Below are 20412 nucleotides of genomic sequence, written 5' to 3'. Positions count from 1 at the left end.
GTCTTTTGCGCCCTCTAGTGTCTGTGGAGGCAGCGGCCTCACATCTGGCAACTCTCAACCGAGGTGCAAGGCTCAGTCACCAACTCTTGTTTAACTCTGCACCTTCTGGATCCCGTGCTGTCCTGTGCTTCTTTTCTTTTCTTTCTTTCTTTTTTTTTTTTTTTTTTTTCTGCTTTTGAGGCATATGGAAGTTCCCAGGATAGGGGTTGAATCAGCGCCATGGCTGCCGTTCTACAACACGACCACAGCAACGCCAGATCCAAGCTGTGTCTGAGACCTACACTACAGCTCACAGCAGTGCCAGATCCTTAACCCACTGAGCGAGGCCAGGAATCAAACCTGCATCCTCATGGATACTAGTCAGGTTCATAACCTGCTGAGCCATAATGGGAACTTCCTTTTTTTTTTTTTTTTTTTTTTGTCCTGCGCTCCTTTAACTGAAGTAAAAGCTATAGGTCAACAAATGAGAAGTGGTCTAAGTTGTTTTTATTTGTCTTTTTGTCTTTTGTTGTTGTTGTTGCTATTTCTTGGGCCGCTTCCGCGGCATATGGAGGTTCCCAGGCTAGGGGTCCAATCGGAGCTGTAGCCGCCGGCCTACGCCAGAGCCACAGCAACGTGGGATCCGAGCCGCGTCTGCAACCTACACCACAGCTCGCGGCAACGCCGGATCGTTAACCCACTGAGCAAGGGCAGGGACCGAACCCGCAACCTCATGGTTCCTAGTCGGATTCGTTAACCACTGCGCCACGACGGGAACTCCCTAAGTTGTTTTTAAAGAGTTCTCCCTCTAGGCAGGACCCTATGCTCACCAAGGTGGCTTGGAGCAGAGTGTTTTGAGAATTCCAGATGGTTCCCATCACAATCACATTTGCATACACTCATGCATGTGCTTTGCACACCCACACACCAGGCTGTAGTTGGGTGCACAGCAGACAGGCTGTGACTGTCTTTTCATGACAACCAAGTCTAGTCATTACTGACCAAGGGCATTCCTGCAAGTTTGAGTCTCGAGTCAGACAGACAGACACACACAAAGCCGCAGGCTTGCCAAGAAGCTGGATCTTCCGGGACACTGCAGGGATACCTGGGTTGTGACTGGCCTCCCCTCGGCCCCAAAGAGGATGTGGCTTTGCTGACCCCGAGTGTGGCTCACAAGTGGGGAGGGGCTGTGCCTGCAGACACGGCCTTAAATGGAAGTGCACAGCCCCTTGCACATTCTTCTGGAATGGCCATGGCAGTGTAAAGGGATTGCGGTGGAGCAAGAATTCAGCCTCCCTCTCAATTCCGACGCAACTGAGGGAGCCGAGGGGCTGGAGAAGAGATGAAAAGACGTCCTAAGACGCACTGATCTCCTCCTGCTCGGGAAGCCACCTGGAGGCTCTCGTGCTGGTCCAAAGGTCCCGGGGCCTCGGGAGGGGGGTGTGTGTGTGGTCTCCTCACCCCACCCCACCCCCAGCTCAGTGTCCCTGAAGCCTCTTCCTGCCTACCGCGAGCTCCTCCACCTGGGAACTGCTAAGGACCTGGCACAGCACTAGGGCTCAGGACACTGGTGACCACCTCCCTGGCTAATGGTAGAACACAAAAGAAAAGATCACTGTCACCCGGGTGGCCACATACTGGTGCTTTTAAAGGGTCAGGGACCATCCAGACCACTTGCGGGAGCCACCTCATACTCTCCTGCTTTGAGGGAGGCTCACTTCAGACACAAGAAGACCAAGGCTCAAAGGCTGGGTGACGAAGTGGGAGGACTGGGATTGGAAACAAGATCTGTGTGACTTCATGACTGTGACGTCAAACTCTGCTGCACCTCAGCCCAAGAGCAAGGAATGGGAGACAAACATGAGTCCCAGCAGGGCGGGGAGGGGCATGTGGGGACACATTAAAAGGATTTCATGGAGTTCCTGTCCATGGCAAAGCGTAAACGAATATGACTAGGAACCATGAGGTTGCGGGTTCGATCCCTGGCCTCCCTCTGTGGGTTAAGGATCTGGAGTTGCCGTGAACTGTTGGCGTAGGTCGCAGACACAGCTTGGATCTGGCAATACTGTGGCTCTGGCATAGAGTGGCAGCTACAGCTCCGATTAGACCCTCTAGCCTGGGAACCTCCATATGCTGCGGGTGCGGCCCTAAAAAGACAAAAAAAAAAAAAGGATTTTGTGCTTCAAATAAGAAGGATCAAAGGCTTTGTAGAGGCTTCTGGAGAGAGAAGGGTTCTCGGAGAAACTATTACTGAAAGAATCAAATCCAACTATACAACCTACTGGAGAAAGCAAAACTACACAGAGAGCAAAAGGATCCAGAAGGTCAGTTTGGGGGTGGAGAAGGGAGGCAAGGTTGAGCACAGGGGATTTTCAGCTTTTCTGCACAAGGCCCTAAAGGTGGGTAGGTATCCTTACACAGGAATGTGCAGCACCCAGGGTGAACCCACTCGCTATGGCAGCTCCCAAGAAGCCAGCCCAGAGCTTCGGAACTTCTGCTCCTTGATGTATGGTGGTGGACTCCCAGTAGCGGTTTTGCCTGGAAACTCACTAGAAATGAGGAATCTTAGACCTTTTCTGGACCCACTGAATAATAATCTGCTTTTTAACAATACCCCAGGTCATATTAATGTTTAAAAGTGCTGATTTAGAAGAAAACAGGTGGAATTCCTGTTATGGCTCAGCAGAATGAACCCGACTGATATCCATGAGGATGCGGGTTCAATCCCTGGACCCGCTCAGTGGGTTAAGGATCCAGCGTTGCTGTGGCTGTGGTGTAGGACAGCAGCTGCAGCTCTGATTCGACCCCTGGCCTGGGAATTCCATATGCTGTGGGTGCGGCCCTAAAAAAGAAAAAAGAAAGAAAGAAAAAAAGAGGAGGATATGTAACTACTAAAGTACCATGCATTGCAGCTGTGCCTTATTTCAATAACATTGAAATACTATTCATGAACTGCCTATGAAGTTACATGGAACATTAAAAAAAATTCAAATAAAAAACCCAAACGAGGTATCCCAGATATTGGCAGTGCTTTGTTGGATGGTAATATGATCACTATTTTGGTTGTTTATATGCTCTTTTTTTTTCTTTGGTTTTAAGGACCACACCCGCGGCATATGGAAATTCCTGGGCCAGGGATCGAACTGGACCTACAGCTGTCAGCCTACGCCAGAGCCACAGCAACATGGGATCTGAGCCCCCTCTGCAACCTCCACCACAGATCACACCAACACCGGATCCTTAACCCTCTGAGTGAGGCCAAGGATCGAACCCACATCCTTATGGATACTAGTCAGACTTGTTACTGCTGAGCCAAGACAGGAACTCCCTTTATGATCTCTTTTAAATGACACTCTCTACAAGATGAGAAAATAAAAGGATAAAAATCCCAAGCGAGAGGTCAGCAGCGGAAGCCACAGAGGAAAGCATTAAGGCTCAAGAGACCACATCACGATCCACTCCAAAGCCCTGGGTGCTTTGCCTTTTCTCTCCTTTGGGAGAGGGCGACACTCCAGGGAGGGGAGGGGAGTTCTGTGAGGAAGGAGACCCGCCCTGAGTGTGTGTGCTGGGGGTGGGGTGGCAGGGGGGCCTGGGGAGACACGCCTGGCTCCCTGAATATAATTTATTTATTTATTTATTTGTCTTTTTTTGTCTTTTGTTGTTGTTGTTGTTGCTATTTCTTGGGCCGCTCCCGCGGCATATGGAGGTTCCCAGGCCAGGGGTTGAATGGGAGCTGGAGCCACCGGCCTTCGCCAGAGCCAGAGCAATGCGGGATCCGAGCCGCGTCTGTGACCTACACCACAGCTCACGGCAACGCCGGATCGTTAACCCACTGAGCGAGGGCAGGGACCGAACCCGCAACCTCATGGTTCCTAGTCGGATTCGTTAACCACTGCGCCACGACAGGAACTCCCCTGAATATAATTTAAAGCAGTGTCTCCAAGTTCATCCACCATGTGGAAAAGGCCTGCAGGCTCAGGAGGTACTAAGGATGTCTTGGCTGAAACGTCTTCCTCAGATTCTCTTGCAATACAGGCAAGAAGGAAGGAAGGAAGGAAAGGGGTGGAGGAGGGGTCAGGAAGAGCCCCCTTCCCCACCCCCGGAGCTGCCTAAGCTCTGCAATGACGTCAGCCCAGGGCTTGGCAAAACCAGAGGCTGCCTGCAGGTGACTGGGCCCAGCAGCCTGGAGGTTTTTTTCACGTGACCCACACACTATGCGGACAGTGGACGAAGGGAGAAGAGCTACAAGAGGCCCTGCCCTTCGTCATCTGGAATGCAGGCGGGGTGGTCTTGGGACCTCTTACCACTCATGTGACCACAACTGGAGGCACTGGGTTACCCTTCTTTGCATCCATCCAGGGACCACAGTTCCCAGTACATGGCTGGCTCCCAGGAGGTGTTGGCTAAAGACCACTGGTGAGGCCGAAGCTGGGGTGATACCCAGCAGTGCCAGGAGGGAGCCTAAGGCATCTCAAGCCCACCCATCACCCTGGATGCTCCAGCCCTCAGCTCACACCAGAAGCCACACCCTCACTCCCGCAGCAGCTGTGGGTCCCTGGGGGTGGGACAGACAAGGACTGAGAGCTGGGGGCCCCCTTGACAGAGCAGCCAGTGGGAGAGCTTTTGAAAAAAATGATTCATTCCTTCCCTCAAACCCTTGTAAGCAGCCCCCCATGCCACCTGTCAGCCAGTGCCACTGTCTAACTTCAGCAATGTCCCCGACCATCTGCGGTCGGCATCAGTGGCTTTGCCTGCCCAGTATCTATCCCTTTCCTTTGCCTTTGGTCAGGACAGCCTGGTTTCCCTGTGAGTGACCGCTCCCAGCCCCCGCTCCCTGGGCAGCAGCCTATTCTCGCCCCTGCTCCCACCCACTCCCTGCCATGTGGACTGGCTGGAGGCTGGGCACCTCTACCTGACCTGGTCTAGAAAGAGCTGAGCCTAGACCTCCAAACTCTGAGAAAGACGGAGGCCAACCCTTTCAGTCATCGCTTATTCCCAGGGGGGGGAGTGAAGGTTCACTCTGGCCAGAGATCTGGATTTTCACATGAAACCTCCTGAGGTTTCAACACCAGCACCTGGTTCAGGATCTTAAAAAACACTTCAAGGGCCAGACCCATCAGCCAGTGAGCCAGATCTGGCCCAGAGGCCGTCGGGTGTGACCCTGGCTCCGTAATAACACCACCCAGAGGCTAAGCAGGTGAGAGGTTATCCAGGCCTCTTCCAACCTGGCCACAGCCGTCTTTCGCAGTCGCCTTCCTCTCATTCCTTGCTCGACCCTTCACCCTGGCCAGCCAGCCATGACGGACCTCTCCCCTTGGCCTCTGAGGCCCAGAGGCTGCCCCACAGCCCAGGCATCTCCTGCTCCTCTTCCTCCGGCCTGCTCTGCGACAGGCACAGCGGCCCTGATGTTCGACAAGCAGTGGATGAGACCCTGACCTCAGGGCCTTTGCAAGAGACGTCTGCTCTGCCCAGGTCATCCCTCCAAAGAGCTGTATGGCTCATCCCTTACTCCTTCCAGGTCTCTGCACAGATATCAGCTTCTTCCGGAGCCTTTCCCAAGCCCACCCTTTAAAAAGGACACCCTCCCCTGGCCCCTGGCCAACACTCCCACCCCCTCCTCCTGATTTATTTTCTCCATAGCATTTATTATCTAAAACAGGGATCAGCAAACTGTGGCCCATAAGCCAAACCCGCTGCTCCCTGCCCGTTCTTACAAGTAAGTTTTACGGGCACAGAACCACGCCCATGTGCTGCAACTGCCTATGACTGCTCTAGTGCTACATGACAGGTGAGTATCTGCAGAGACCAGTGCCCCCCAAAGCCTCAAATGTGTACCTCCTTGTCCTCTAGAGAAAAAGCTTGCAGATGCCCGATCTAAAATACTAGCATGGAAGCTCCGAGAAGGCAGGGGTTTTTACCAGCTTTGATCACTGCTCTACCCTCGGCACCAAAGAACAGCCTCAGCACTGAAGGGATGCTGAATGTGTCTGTTGAGGGAACACACAAGCCAATCAAACACGGGAGAACAGCTCAAGTCTTTGGGTTTGCTGTGTTCTCGGCCCTGCCTACTCTGTGCATCCTTCACAGCTCTGCTCAGAGGACCCCTCCGATGTGACACATTCCTTGTCCCCTGGACTCCCCTGTCAGCCAAGGACAAGGAGCTCATCTTATTTCTGCCAGGATCATGTATGCCTGGCACACTGGAGGGCTCACAGATGAACTGATGAATGCATGAATGAAGGAAGGCATCAGGTTCCCGAAACTCAGAGCACAACCTGGTGTTCTGGGTCACACGTCACTTTCTAAAGGTGGTAAAGAGAGACAGGTGGCTCAGAGGGTCAATGGAGTCACACCCACAAAGTGCTCTGAACTGCTGAGATCTCCAGGAAAAAGCCAAGACCGCCCCTTACTGCTCGGAGACAGCTCCCGCTGTCCTGTGACCCCCAAGCATCCCACAGCAGCTGCCCTGCGGCAAGCCCTGCTGACCCGTACCTCGTACTCGATGGCGAGGTCTGTGTGGTCGTCGATATCCACCTTGGCCATCACCACCTTTCCATGCTGCTTGGCCACCACCTTCTCTAACCTTGGCCCCAGGATCTTGCAGGGACCACACCACCTCGGAGGGGGGAAAAGAGGCATCCCGTCACAAAAGCACTCAGCAATTAATCTACCGTTTCGCAGGACCTTCCCTTGACCCATACCGTCCTGAGGGACCTCTGCCTTCATCATCTCTGCTTATAGCGGTTAAATATTAACCTGCATTGCTAACATGCCAGTTAATGCCAGGAGTCGTTGCAGCTGGAGACTTTTCACAGGTCCTGGATTTCACTTATTTTACTATATCTAAAAGAAATACACTGACCTAACATGAATATGTGATCTGTAAGTTAAAAGGTTTGGGTTCAGGAGTTCCCTGGTGGCAGAGTTGGTTAAGGATCCGATGTGGTCACTGCTGGGGCACGGGTTTGATCCCTGGCCCAGGAACTTCCGCATAATGTGGGCGTGGCCCCTATCCCCTCCAAAAAAGTGTGGGCTCAAAGAGAGGCTCTTCACCAACTAGCTGATTGTTCTGGAGCCTTGGTTTCCTCCTCTGAAAGGGAGACTCTGGCTCTCGAGGCTGTGATGAGAAATCAACCAAGACAACGTGGATACCTGTGCTGAGTTATTTCGAACACCTCACAGGCTCGGACCTAAGGCAGCAGAAACCAATGGCTACAGAGCTTCTACAACATGCCAGCCACTGTGCCAGGGCCTTCTCAGCTTTTGCTACACAGAACCCTCAACCCTGCAAAGGAAAAGAAACCATCTTCCTGGAGTTTCCATTATGGCACAAGGGGATCAGTGGCATCTATGCAGCCCCAGGACACAGGTTCAATCCCTGGCCTGGCACAGCGGGTTAAGAATCTGGCATTGCGGGGGTGCAGGCCCCATCTGGGGCATGGATCTGATCCCTGGTTGGGGAGCTCCCCTTGACCTCCATATGCCTCAGGGTGGCTGAGAAAAGAACAAAAGAAAAAAAGAAAAGAAACCACCTTCCTAAGAAATTGAGGCCCATACAAGTTACAAGACCTGGGCAAGGTCCGGGACTGTACCCAAGGTTGTGTTCCAATCATCTTCTTTTAGCCCCAGGTTCCTCTGTGAACCCCCAGCCCCTGTGTCCACTGCCAGCACTGCACAGAACACAGGTGTTCCTTCTAGGTAATGAGCCTAGGCTGTCATCCTTAAGTGTGTGGCACTAAGGACAGTGCCTGGCACTGAATCAACAAACTCACCCCTGCTTCCTTGCTGGGGAAGATCCGAGGCATGTGTCTCCTCCCCCACCCCAAATCATTCATTTGGGAAGCTCTCTCCAATGTGCTCAGCAGACCAGGAGGGCAGGACAGCTCTGCCTTCCACCAACCCCTGCCTGATGACTCCTAATTTTTTTTTTTTTGCTTTTTAGGGCTGCACCTGCAGCATATGGAGGTTCCCAGGCTAGGGGTAAAATCAGAGCTGTAGCTGCCAGCCTACACCACAGCCACAGCAACTCAGGATCTGAGCTGCATCTCTGACCTACACCACAGCTCACAGCAATGGCAGATCCCCAACCCACTGAGCAAGGCCATGGATCCAACTCATGGATACTAGTCGGATTCATTTCCAATGCACCCCAATGGGAACTCCCTGTGACTCCTAATTTATTCTCAGCTTTGAAGACCCTCTGCATTCAGAGATTTCAATTAATGAACTCACAACACCTAAAAGCCCCGTCTGCAAGACCTTAGCTCCTACCACACGTGAAGAAAGGGAGGCATAAGGTCATCACATGGCCTGCCCAAGGCAGCATGGTGAGTCAGAGAAAGAAGGCGAAGGAAAGCAAAAGAATCTGTCAGTGGTTTGCCCACAAGGTCTCCCAACTTCTAACTCAGGCTCCCATTTCAGGATGCCCCATTCTGTCGTAAGCCACACGGGAAATCCAAGGATGCCCCATTCTGAAAGGTTTGTCCAGTAGTTTTAGAACCAGGCATCCAGCCAGGCTCCAAAGGTCTGGAAAGGAAGAAGGCCAACAACAACAATAACAACCGAAAAAAAAAAAAAAAAAAGGCCAGACCGACAACCAGAATGCCATAGGCATTTAAATATCCTTTAAACAAACTCACAGGGCACCAGAAAGAAACTCCTGTCCATCCCATGCACGCTTGGGCACCCAACTGTTAACTTTTATCAGTGGAACTGACAACTTTTTGCTAGCCCTTCTCCGTTTGGGTGGCAAGATGTTAAACACAATTATCTGCAGAGTCAGGAACTGGTAATATACCAAAAGCCAGATGATACTACAGCCTTATTTTTCCTGCTTTGGTCCAAGCTAAAGATGACCTGAGCCACTTGGGCAGTTAGATACAGAACATAACTGTTTCACAGCACTATTTGGAGTTTTTCTTTCTTTTTTTTTTTCCTTTTTTTTTCTTTTTTCTTTTACAGCCACCCCAAGGCATATGGAGTTCCCAGGCCAGGGATCAGATCCAGATCTGAGCTGCAATTGGGACCTACATCGCAACTGTGGCAACGATGGATCCTTTAACCCAATGCGCTGGGCTAAGGATCAAATCTGTGGCCTGGAGCTGCAGAGACAATTGCTGCCAATGCTGTTGTACCACCATGGGAATACCCACGGAGTGCTCTGAAGACTGAAGACTGTTTACTAGTCTGCCTCTTCCTTTCTCTTTTGGGCCACATCTGCGGCATATGGAAGTTCCCAGGCTAGGGGTCGAATAGGAGCTACAGCTGCCGGCCTACACCACAGCCACATCAACACCGGACCATTAACCCACTGAGCGAGGCCAGGGATCGAACCCACATCCTCACGAATACTAGTCGGGTTCTCAGCCTGCTGAGCCACGACGGGAATTCCTACTAGTCGGTTTCCTACCAAACTACACTAATCTTTGAGATAAGGGATTCGGTCTCACCGGTCTCTATGTGAGAAGCATCAAACATAGTACTGAGACACAGCAGGTGCTCAATAAATACCAGAACAAGTGACACCCAGTCTTCTACTGACCCCCCAGGACTCACTGTGCATGGAAATCCACAACCACTGGCGTCTCACTGTTGACAACTCGGTCTTGAAAGTCAGGTCCATCCTGGATGTTAAAGGTTGTTGTACAGACCCGGGTAGTGTATAATGACCGGGCTTGGCTGGGTGTTCCTGTCAGGTTACTAAGGCTGAGCTGTGGGGTCTGCAGGGCTCTGGAAGCGAGGGGTGCCCACCGACTATGAGAGGGCTTCCTGGAGACTACAGAGGCCAGGAACCTCCTCAGGAGAAGACGCTGAGCCATCTGTGAAGGGAAGAGGTAGGAAGAGTAGGGGCAAAGAACAGGAAGTCAACACACCAGAAATCAGAAAGGTATGTGGGAGTACCAGGGGGCTCAAGCCAGAAGCGAAATGTTGGGAAATAATACATAAGACTTCTGGAGGAAAAGTGAGTAAAGAATGAGAATCAAGGGGAAAAAGGAATCGAAAACCAGGATGGGAAAACAAGGTCGACAACCCAAAAAGCAGGATATTGGTGAAATTACAACAGACGGAAGGGGGGGAAGGAATCAATATTTATGGAGCACCTGCTAAGAGATAGGTATCTTACAGGCATTAGAGTCCTCCCAGATCAACGATGAAGAAGTTTCTACTGTACTACTGCTCATATTATAGATAAGGACTTAGAAGCTCAAGCAAATTGTGACATATCCAAAGCAACCCAATTATTAAAGGAGAGTCGACACTAGAGCCCACGACAGTCTGAAAAGTCCTTACTCTATCGATTACTCTTTTAAAAGGAGTTTTAATGGGAAATTAAAGACAAAGGAGAGTTGTCAAAGGTTCAGGAAAGAAGACAAGCAACAATTCAAATAGGAACGAAGTGACACGGGAGCAGGTGGGGGGGGAATTAATAAAGAAGGGACGTGTGTGTGGAAGGAACTGGGGACCCCGGCTCCCCGAATGGCAAGTTCCTCCCACCCAGGGTTTCTGCCCGCTCGGCCATCGGCCCGCATGGGAACGCGCCTGCAGAAGCGCCTCAGCAGCGATACCACTTCGAACCACCCCCACAGGGCCCCTACCTCCCAGCAACGAGAGCGAAGCGACGCACAGCACGGCCCGCCCCACCGGTCAAGGGCACTTCTGTCGTCACTTCCTGAGGGGCGGGCCTTAGCGTCACTTCCGGGAAAGGCAACCTGAGCAAGTCCGCAACTAGAGGGCAGGCACGGGCGGAGCCTCCGTTAGGGACCGGAAGAGAAGCGTTCTTGAAAAGAGACACCGGAAGATGGGCGGGCTCTTAGGGGAGGAACCGGAAGAGGGGCGGATCATTGGGGAGGGACAGGAAGAGGCCGGAGGGCTCCGGAGGAGGGTCCGGAAGAGGAGGGGAAGGAGGAGGGAGTGCCAGGGAGGTAGCGGGGTGGGGGGGGGGGAAGGTCGGTGGGGAGGCGTGGTCCTCGAGTTCGCAAACACTTGCTGACCAGCAGTGCCCACCCCTTTGTCTCATTGTCCTAATGTCGCTTCGAAGCAAAAGACCTCAGTTGGGAGTCCAGAGAACGCTGACTCGTATTTGTCGTATGTGACTGTATAACTTCGTGGTTTGGAGCAAGTCTTCCTGCCCTTGGGGACTTCAGTTTCCCAAAATGTGACATGAAAAGCTCAGCTTGTCTTCCACCCTTGTCTCTTTGGGATTGCTGAGAAACTGGGCCCAGACAAGATGCCAACTGGTAGTGATACTTGGAGGGCCTGCCTTTGAGGTGATGATCCGTGAATCTACCTGGCCCTGGGCCTTCCTTTCTCACCCATTGTCGCTGTCATGGACAACAGGAGTCTAGGCATTTGTGTGTCTCAGGCTGGTCTCACAGCCACCCCTTGTCTCCCTTGCACCCTTTACCTTATGTTAGAGCGGGAAAGGGCTGTGGGGTTTCAGAGCAGAAATAGAGGCAGAGAGTCCAGAGCGTTGAGGCTTCAAGTAGGTTTACTGACCAGAAGATGGCCAGAAGCACTGAGAGAAAGCACAGGCTCCCTGGCATTAGCGGGGGAATAGGTTTTATAGAGGCTTGTGGCTAAAGTAACCAGTGTCAGGGCTGGCATCAGGCTACATGGGAGGGGTAGGAGGAGAGGTGAGGGGTTGTAACAATGTTCCATGATATGGTGGGAACTGAAGATTAACAAAGACAAAATGCAGTTAGGGCAGTCATCATTCCAGAACAGGCTGTTCTTGGTTGAACAAGATAAGGGAGTCGGGGTTTGAGGGATTAAATCTGGCTCTAAGACCTTACAACCACTCATAACTTCTTATGGTTCTATGAATAAATCAATGCTTCTCCCTCCTCCCTGCCTTTGCTTAACTTGAAAGCCTTTTTTCTATGTCCACTCGGTAGAACACCTACTCATACTTCTTGAGCAGCATTAATTGCCTTTTTCTCTCTGGTGCTTTGTCCATAACACACTGCACAGTGTCTGTCTCTCCCGTGAGACCATATGCTCCCTGAGCATAGGGATTTCCAGCTTTTACACATGTCCATACACCCAGCACCAACCTGATACAACCTGGCTCACCAAGGATGTTTCCATAGATGCTTATTAAGCTGAGTGTATTCTTCCTCTTCTTCTTTTTTTTTTTTTTTTTTGGCCACACCTGCAGCATGCAGAAGTTCCCAGGCCAAGGTCAGGAAGCAGGTAAATTGGCAGAGCCCCATCTCACACTTTCACTTCAATCTACACTCCAGCTAGTGGGAATCACAGTTCCATAGTTTGCTTAAATGTCTCTCCCATCCCTGCACTTTGTAGTTGCTACTTCCCATGCCTGGAAGGCTTTTCTCTCTACTGTCCAGCTGAGAAAATGCTAAACACATACCAGACTAGGCATCATCTCTGGAGGCACTTACCCGATCCTCCTTGAGTGGGGGTGGAGTCCCAGAGTCCCTCCCCTGTGCTTCCACAGCCCCTGTGCACCTGTCAGTCACCACTCAGTACTTGGGATTGTTACCATTTGTTGGGGGGTGGGGGGGAGCAGGTGGTTAAGGCCGCACCTGTGGCATATGAAAGTTCTTGGGCTAGGGGTTGAATCGGAGCTGCAGCTGCAGGTCTACACCACAGCCACAGGAACTCAGTATCTGAGCTGCATCTGTGATCTGCACTGCAGCTCACAGCAATACTGTATCCTTAACCCAATGAGCAAGGCCAGGGATCGAACCCACATCCTCCTGGATACTAGTTGGGTTCTTAACCTGTTGAGCCACAGTGGGAACTCCAGTTACCATTTCTTTTTTCCTCACTCACTGTACTATCTGCACTTGGGGGCTCCGGCTCTCCATTGCTTACTTTACAGTTTGGAGCATGGTAGCAGGTGCTCAGAGATTATGTGTTCCGTGGACAAAGACCCAAATCTTATCTTTGATTCCAAATCCTATTTTTCCCATCACATTGCACGGGACCATTTGCCCTTCCAAAATCCTTGCCATGTTTTTCTCCAGCTCATCTTGGCCGAATCATGCTGTTATTTGTCCTCCGTCCAATTGGCAGTTTCACTACCTCGCTCCCTGGGCAGGCAGGGCCACAGCCACAGCTGTGCAGGGGCCGTCCTCTGGGATGGGGGGGGGACTCCTTGGAACAGGTCCACCTCCCCTGGCCAGCAGCAGCCATGCCAGCCCTCCACTAAATGGAGTCCCTTGTCCATCGCAGGCAGGAGACCAGGGGAGGGCACGGGTGGGCATGGTCCCCCCTCTGTCTGACCCCTGCTTTTGCCTCTGCCTCCGCCAAGGACTAGAGCCAACCCACTGGAGCCAGCAGCAGGACCCTCAGAAACTGGCTCTCTCAAGGTCATTTTCCCTCCGTGCAGCTGTTCCTGCTAATGCCAGACGCCATCTGGCAGGGGCACTCCCACCCTGCCCATTTTCCTTTCTGCTTTTCTGTGTCTCCAGCTCTTTCTCCTCCAGAGCCTCTGATGAATCCTATTTAGCATTTCCACAGTGCTTTCTGGAAGGCCAATTTCCCTGATTCATTCACATTGAGAATTCCCAAGGAGGACCGGTCCTGCTTTATCTGACGCCATAGTCACGTCACCTCTGTTGACTTCAGGCTTCTCAGCTGAGAAGTGGGAGGAATGATGCTTTCCTCACAAAGGGCTGTGCAGTTGCAGGAAGGACGGAGCCCAGGACCTGGCACATTGTTCGTGCATGATCAGTAAAGTCGTCTCCTTCGCACCTGCAGGTGCGAGAGCCTGGGAGCCAGGCACAGAGAAGGTCTACAGAGGGGCTCCCCAGCTATACGGTGGCTCATCTGCCCAGCAGAGCCAATCTGGCCTGGCTCCAGCACAGTCACAAGGCAGGTTCAGGGCACAGGTGTGAGGGGAAGGGAAGGAAGCCAGCACTGGCACCCTGAACCAGGATAAAGCTTCTCCTGCTACCTCGTGTTTATTTATTGCGGTGTTTTTCAGCCTGTGGGATGTGAGCCACCAGTGGGCTTGTGAAATCAATTTAGTGAGTCGTGATCAGCTTTTTTTTTTCAATCAGAATTGAAAATGTCACAGTATGTTGCATGTTATAAGTATGATTTTGTGGAATATTTATTGGTGTAATGTCCATATATCCGTATGTCTTAGGTTGTGACATAGAATGTATGGGGGTGGGGGGGACACCGTGCCCATGGCATTGGAAATTCCTGGGCTTGAACCTGCGCCATAGCAGTGACACGAACCACAGCAGTGACAAAGCTGGATCCTTAACTGCTAGGCCACCAGGGAATTCCTATAATGTATTTCTTACTGTGGGTCATGGTCAAAGGGTTTGAAAGCTACCGATCTATTGAAAAGTTACCAAACATCTCACACTGTTCTAAACACCCAACCTGTATTTAGTATTTCATCCCACAACCCTATGAGGTTGGTCCTGTTATAGCTCCCATCTTACAGATGGGAAAACTGAGACACAAGGAGGTTAGGTAGCCTGTCCAGAGTCATCCAGACGATAGGAGATGGAAGCTTAAAGCAAAGATCTGGCTTTTTTGTTTGTTTTATGTCTTTTCTAGGGCCGCACCCTCGGCAGATGGAGGTTCCCAGCCTAGGGGTCTAATCAGAGCTGTAGCCACTGGCCTACACCAGAGCCACAGCAACACGGGATCCGAGCCGAGTCTGCAACCTACACCACAGCTCACGGCAACGCCAGATCCTTAACCCATTGAGCGAGGCCAGGGATGGAACCCAAAACCTCATGGTTGCTAGTCAGGTTCGTTAACCGAGCCGCAACAGGAACTCACAAAGATCTGTTTTGACTTTAGGCTGCTGCCTCTTCTCCCCACCAACCCCTGGGACCAACCAGCCAATCTTGGCCGCTGGAGGACAAAGCGGGTCTCAAACACCCAGGTGGCCATGCAGCAGCAGCCGTGTTCAGCAGCAGCTGTAAGCAAAGGTGCCCACATGGTGGCAGTGTGGCTTCACAGCCTCCTTCAGGGCTGCTGGGCACAGTTGGTCCCCTGGGATCCCACCTCTGCAGGGCTGGATGGCAGGGGACAGGACTGCAGGATGGGTGCATTTCAGTCACTTCATGTCTGAGGATTTTATGGCTGGAGGGAGGCACCTTAAAAAAAGAGAGAGCAGGAGAGATGGTGGCCGTAGTCTAAGGTGACTGTGAGTGTCTTCAAGGCGTGTTGCTTCTAGGGTATCCTTGTTTTCAGTTTCCATCTTAGCTTTTTGTATTTTTTAAAAAATGCTGTCGCAGAACAGTTAGAGCTGTGGCTTATGTTTCGCAATTCACAAAGCTGGTTTCACGTGATTCGTGTTCTGTTGTGTTTCCAGCAAGTACACAATGTCCCCTCATCCCTCTGAACAGAGAGACTTGATACAGGAACAGCGACATAAACGTCGACTCAAAAACTGGCAACTGGCCCCCCTCCCAGGATCTGCAGCAGCATAAACCTAGAGTGTCAGGGCCGTGACCAAGGTAGGCATGGGCCAACACCTCCCCACCTTGCCCCATGCCCTCAGGAGCCTGGGACACCAGGCACCAGGGCTCATTTTGGGTCACACCCCGATTTTGGAGTGGGGCTCCTCACGCGTTCCTGCCTGGCTAGGTCTGGTGGCTCAGATTCTGCCGGCCAGGGTGCAGCCCACAGCTGCAAGAGGCTGCGGAAGGGACCCAAAAATGGACCTTTCCTCTTGGCCAAACGTCTTTGCCTCCCTCACCCTTTGGCATGCTTCTGCTCCCCGTCCTTGAACGCGAGCAGCTGTGGGTGGAAAAATGAGCTTTGGGCCCAGAGTTGGAACCACCTGCTCCTTCACCAGTTCTGCCCCTAACCCACTAAGTGACCTTGGGCACATCACTCAACCCTTTTGGCCTCGGTCCTTATCGACATGAGGCTCTAACAATGCTTACCCTATACAAAGGTTAGGAATTTCATAATAACGAAATACTGGCCGGCACATCTGTGGTCCTTACTGCCTGCCTCGAAAATGTTCTAGCACTCTTCATGGTTCAACTTATTTTATCCTTACAGTAAGCAAATGGCAGATGAGAGAAATTGAGGCCCTGAAAAGATAAATCATCCAGGAGTTCCCGTCGTGGCACAGCGGAAACGAATCCGACTAGGAACCATGAGGTTGTGGGTTCGATCCCTGGCCTCGCTCAGTGGGTGAAGGATCTGACGATGTTGCCCTGAGCTGTGGCGTAGGTCGCACAGTCAAGAGCTTGGATCCCATCGCACTTGACAGTGGCTGTGGCACAGGCCCGCAGCTGTAGCTCGGATTCACCTGGAACCTCCATAGGCCATGGGTGTGGCCATGAAAGGCAAAAAAAGTTAAAAAAAAAAAAAAGATAAATCATCTAGCCTAGATTATGAAACCATCAGATGCTGGGCATTGGAGGCTAAAACGGAGAATCAGAGACAAACCACTTTGTGCTCAAAGAGTTTTGAGTTTCAGGAGACAGAAAGCATAGATAACATAGAACACAGGTACATGACAGAAAGTAAAAATAAGGGACATGAAACTAAGGGCTGCCTTATGGTTTGGTGGCTGGGTTCCCGGAGGGGTAGTGGAAGTTGTCAGTCTCCCGAGTCCTGTGCCCAGAGACTGGTGTGACATCGCTGCCACCATGTCCCTTTGTTCAGGACAGTCCCAGAGGCCATCCTCATCCGGGGAGGGGACACAGACCTCGCATTCCTTTTTTTAAGTTTTTCTTTCTCTTTAGGGCTGCACCTGCAGCACATGAAGGTTCCCAGGCGAGGGGTCAAATCAGCTACAGCTGCCAGCCTACACCGCAGCCACAACAATGCAGGATCTGAGCCACATCTGCAACCTACACCACAGCTCACAGCAACGCCGGATCCTTAACCCACTGAGTAAAGCCAGGGATCGAAGCTGCGTCCTCTTGGATATTAGTCAGATTCGTTACCACTGAGCTACAGTGGGAGCTCCCACAGACCTCACATTTCTACAGTTGTTGTAGAACTTCTGGCCTTTTTTTTTTTTTTTTTTTTTCGGTCACATCCATGGCGCCACCAAACTTCCTGGGCCAGGGATCACACCTGAGCCACAGCAGTGACAAGGCTGAGTTCTTAACCGCTAGGCTACCAGGGAACTCTGCTGTCTTTAATCGATCACAGTGCCTCACAGTGGAGTTCTTCTGGGCGCCTCTTCTCCTCCTGATAGACCAATTTATTTAAAACTCAAACACGGCTGCTGTTAAGTGGCTCATCTCCTTATGTTTTTTGTAAACATTGCTAAACCACCCTGGTGGGTTATAACACACTGTGAACATTTTGATATTGCATTGTCATTTCTTTCCCCGTTGGTGGGCGTCTTTTACATCTAGTTAATTTATGGTGATTTGGAATGCCTTGAGAAACAGGTCTGAGATGGTCCTATCTCAAAAAGAATGAAAAAGCAGGTGACAGACTTTTGAAAGCTTTTGCCATTCACACGAAGCTTGGAGCCTTCTCCAGAAGAGCAGGGAAACCAGTCTTCTTAATGCAGAATTGAGAAGAAAGAGACATTCTGTTGGTCCTTTCTTCTCCCCTTAAATACATCGGTTGCATGCTGTTTTTTATTTCAGGGTTGGTGGATCAGCTGTGTGGTGTGCTTGGATTAAATACTTGGGCTAAAGCGTCTCATATATTTGCCCATTGACTTCACTTTGTAGCAGATTTACATTCTGGCTGGGTTGCCAGATTGAATTAAATGCTTTCTTAAAACTGACAGCCTAACAAAAACCACTCCGCCGTCAGCACTTTTTACCACATTTAAAAAATAGGCTTCTGCAGAGCAATGATGCTGGCTCTGGTTTCTTTTCTAGGGAAGGATCCGACTTGGCTTTTGGAGATGATGCTGTAATTGGTCAGAGGACCGCGGATGCTCACTGAGGCTGAAGCCTCGTCAGGCCTGACCCTCCAGACTCCAGAGCTCGCCTCTTCTCATCTGGACTCATCCCAGCCTACCCGTAGCACAGACATCTGGTTTGGTGGAGTGGAGTAATACTCTTTCCAAGGGTACTCTTTTTTTTTTTTTTCCTTTTAGGGCCTCACCCATGGCATATGGAATTTCCCAGGCCAGGGGTCGAATCAGAGCTGCAGCTACCGGCCACAGCCACAGCAACACCAGGGCCAAGCCATGTCTGTGACCTATGCCATAGCTTGTGCCAACCCTGGATCCTTAACCCACTGAGCGAGGCCAGGGATCAAAACCTCATCCTGGGAGTTCCCGTCGTGGCGCAGCGGTTAACGAATCCGACTAGGAACCATGAGGTTGCGGGTTCGGTCCCTGCCCTTGCTCAGTGGGTTAACGATCCAGCGTTGCCGTGAGCTGTGGTGTAGGTTGCAGACGCGGCTCGGATCCTGCGTTGCTGTGGCTCTGGCGTAGGCCGGTGGCTATGGCTCCGATTCGACCCCTAGCCTGGGAACCTCCATATGCCGCGGGAGCGGCCCAAGAAATAGCAAAAAGACAAAACCTCATCCTTATGGATACTAGTCGGGTTCTTAACCTCTGAGCCACAACAGGAAGTCCTTGAAGGTACTCTTTCATGTACTCAGCATTTTAACACTTCTCCACCTTCCCGTGGAAACCACTCTCCTGGGTTTGATATTGTCATTTCTTAATTCTTGTCATCCAGTGTTCACATAAGGGAAATTCATGAGGATGGTGATAAGGAGATGTTTGCTTTAATGTTTTAATATTTAGGGAAGGCTCAGAGGAGGTGGGTTTTCTTTTTCTTTTTTTTTAGGGCTGTACCCTTGCCATATGGAAGTTCCCAGGCTAGGGATCGAATCAGAGGTACAGCTGCCAGCCTACGCCACAGCCACAGCAACACCAGATCCGAGCTGCGTCTGTGACCTACACCACAGCTCACGGCAACGCTGGATCCTTAACCCACTGAGCGAGGCCGGAGACCAAACCTGCATCCTCATGGATGCCAGTCGGGTTCGCTAACCGCTGAGCCATGATGGGAACTCCAGAGGTGGGTTTTCAAAGGATCACACTACTGACTTGTTGTGTCCTTGTTTTCAGGTTCCTCACCTGTAAAATGAGGAGAGTAATATCTACCACCTCTTAGGGTCATGGTGATAATTACATTTATGGAGGGAGGCAAGCTATTTAGTGCAGGTGTTAGTTTTCTATTGCTGTCGAACCAATAACCCTCCAAATTCAGCATCTTAAAACAATGAACATTATCACGAAGTTTCTGTAGGTCAGGAATCAGGGAGCTGCTTAGCTGAGTGGTTCAGTCTCAAGGTCTCTCTCGAGGCTGTGTACAAGGTGATGGCCAGAGCTGTAGTCATCCAACAGCTGGACCAGAGTATGACCCGCCTCCAGGCTCACTTCCATGGCCGTTGGCAGGGCTTAATTCCTGCCACATGGGCCTCTCCACACCAGATGTCCTTTCAACGTGACAGGTGGTTTCGCCTAGAGTAAGCGATGAGAGAGAGAGAGAGAGAGAGAGAGACAGGGATGGGTGGATGGAGAGAGAAAGCACATTCTCTTGGTAGACGAATGCCATGGTCTTTTTTATATCCTAATTTTGAAAATGACCTCCTGTCACTTCTGCTGTGTTCCATCTGCTAGAATTGACTCTCTAAGTACCACCCACACCCAACAGCAGAGGAATTTAAGCTCCACCTCTTTGGGGGGAGAAGTAGCAAAGAATGTGTGGACATATCTTTTTTTTTTTTTTTTTTTTTTTAATGGTCACACCTGCAGCATATGGAAATTCCTGGGCCAGGGATCGAATCTGAGCTGCAGTTGCAGCAACGCCAGATCTCTTAACCCACTGTGCTGGGCCAGGGACTGAACCTGTGCCTCTGCAGTGACCCGAGCCACTGTAGTCAGGTTCTTAACCCACTGTGCCACAGCAGGAACTCCTGTGGACATATCTCTAGCACCACCACAGCACAGTTCTGGGCACGTGGTAGATACGCAATAAATGATTAGCTGTTATGATGAACCGGGCAAATTCACTTCTGCTGAGTTGATTTCCAGGCAGACTCTGGGGCCACTCCACTTTAATCATGCAGAAGGAATTTGGGGCTTATCTCAATCCCAAAATGATATTCCTTCTCTTGTCACTCGGGAGGGAAGACTCTTCCAGAGGTCTCCTCTGTTGTGCTGGGTCTGTCCGTCCAAAGTCAAGGAGAGGAGCACACACCACTTCAAATCTACTTTTCTATTTGTTTTGTTTGTTTTTTTTTAGGGCCGCAAATTCGGCATGTGAAAGTTCCTGGGCTAGGTAGGGGTTGAATCGGAGCTGCAGGTGCTGGCCTACCCTGTGAGCTACCCTGCAGCTCATGGCAACACTGGATCCTTAACCCACTGAGCAAGGCCAGGGATCAAACCCGCATCCTCATGGATGCTGGTCGGGTTCTTAACCTACTGGGCCACAACGGGAACTCCCAAATTCACTTCTCTAGACTGAGCACATTGTCTTCCGACAGTGT

General features: G+C 51.2%; 1 protein-coding gene across 5 annotated transcripts in view; it reads right to left on the bottom strand.

The window, feature by feature from the left end:
• TXN2 (thioredoxin 2) overlaps positions 1 to 10763 on the bottom strand; it is an 85796-nt gene extending 75033 nt beyond the window's left edge. For 3 of the 5 annotated variants that reach the window (XR_014845206.1, XR_014845207.1, XR_014845208.1), the window contains exons 1-3: positions 10575 to 10648; positions 9535 to 9797; positions 6472 to 6595 (exon numbers count right to left, since the gene is read on the bottom strand). Coding sequence is in view for 2 of the 5 variants with exons in the window: in NM_001243705.1 (NP_001230634.1) it covers positions 6472 to 6595; positions 9535 to 9797 (387 nt within the window). In the remaining 3 variants the exon portion in view is untranslated. Of the gene's footprint in view, positions 1 to 6471; positions 6596 to 9534; positions 9798 to 10518 lie in introns of all 5 variants that reach the window. The other 2 variants (NM_001243705.1, XM_005663827.4) reach the window with 2 other exon arrangements.
• Positions 10764 to 20412: the final 9649 nt, after the last annotated feature.

The sequence above is a fragment of the Sus scrofa genome, chromosome 5, assembly GCF_054392235.1.
Source record: "Sus scrofa isolate SSC_HxYL_T2T_F1_AM1 chromosome 5, Sscrofa_HxYL_maternal_Yorkshire_Landrace_v2.0, whole genome shotgun sequence".
NCBI classification, from domain to species: Eukaryota; Metazoa; Chordata; class Mammalia; order Artiodactyla; family Suidae; genus Sus; species Sus scrofa.
The sequence above is the reverse complement of the archived record's forward strand: the minus strand, read 5'-3'. Positions and strand labels throughout refer to the sequence as shown.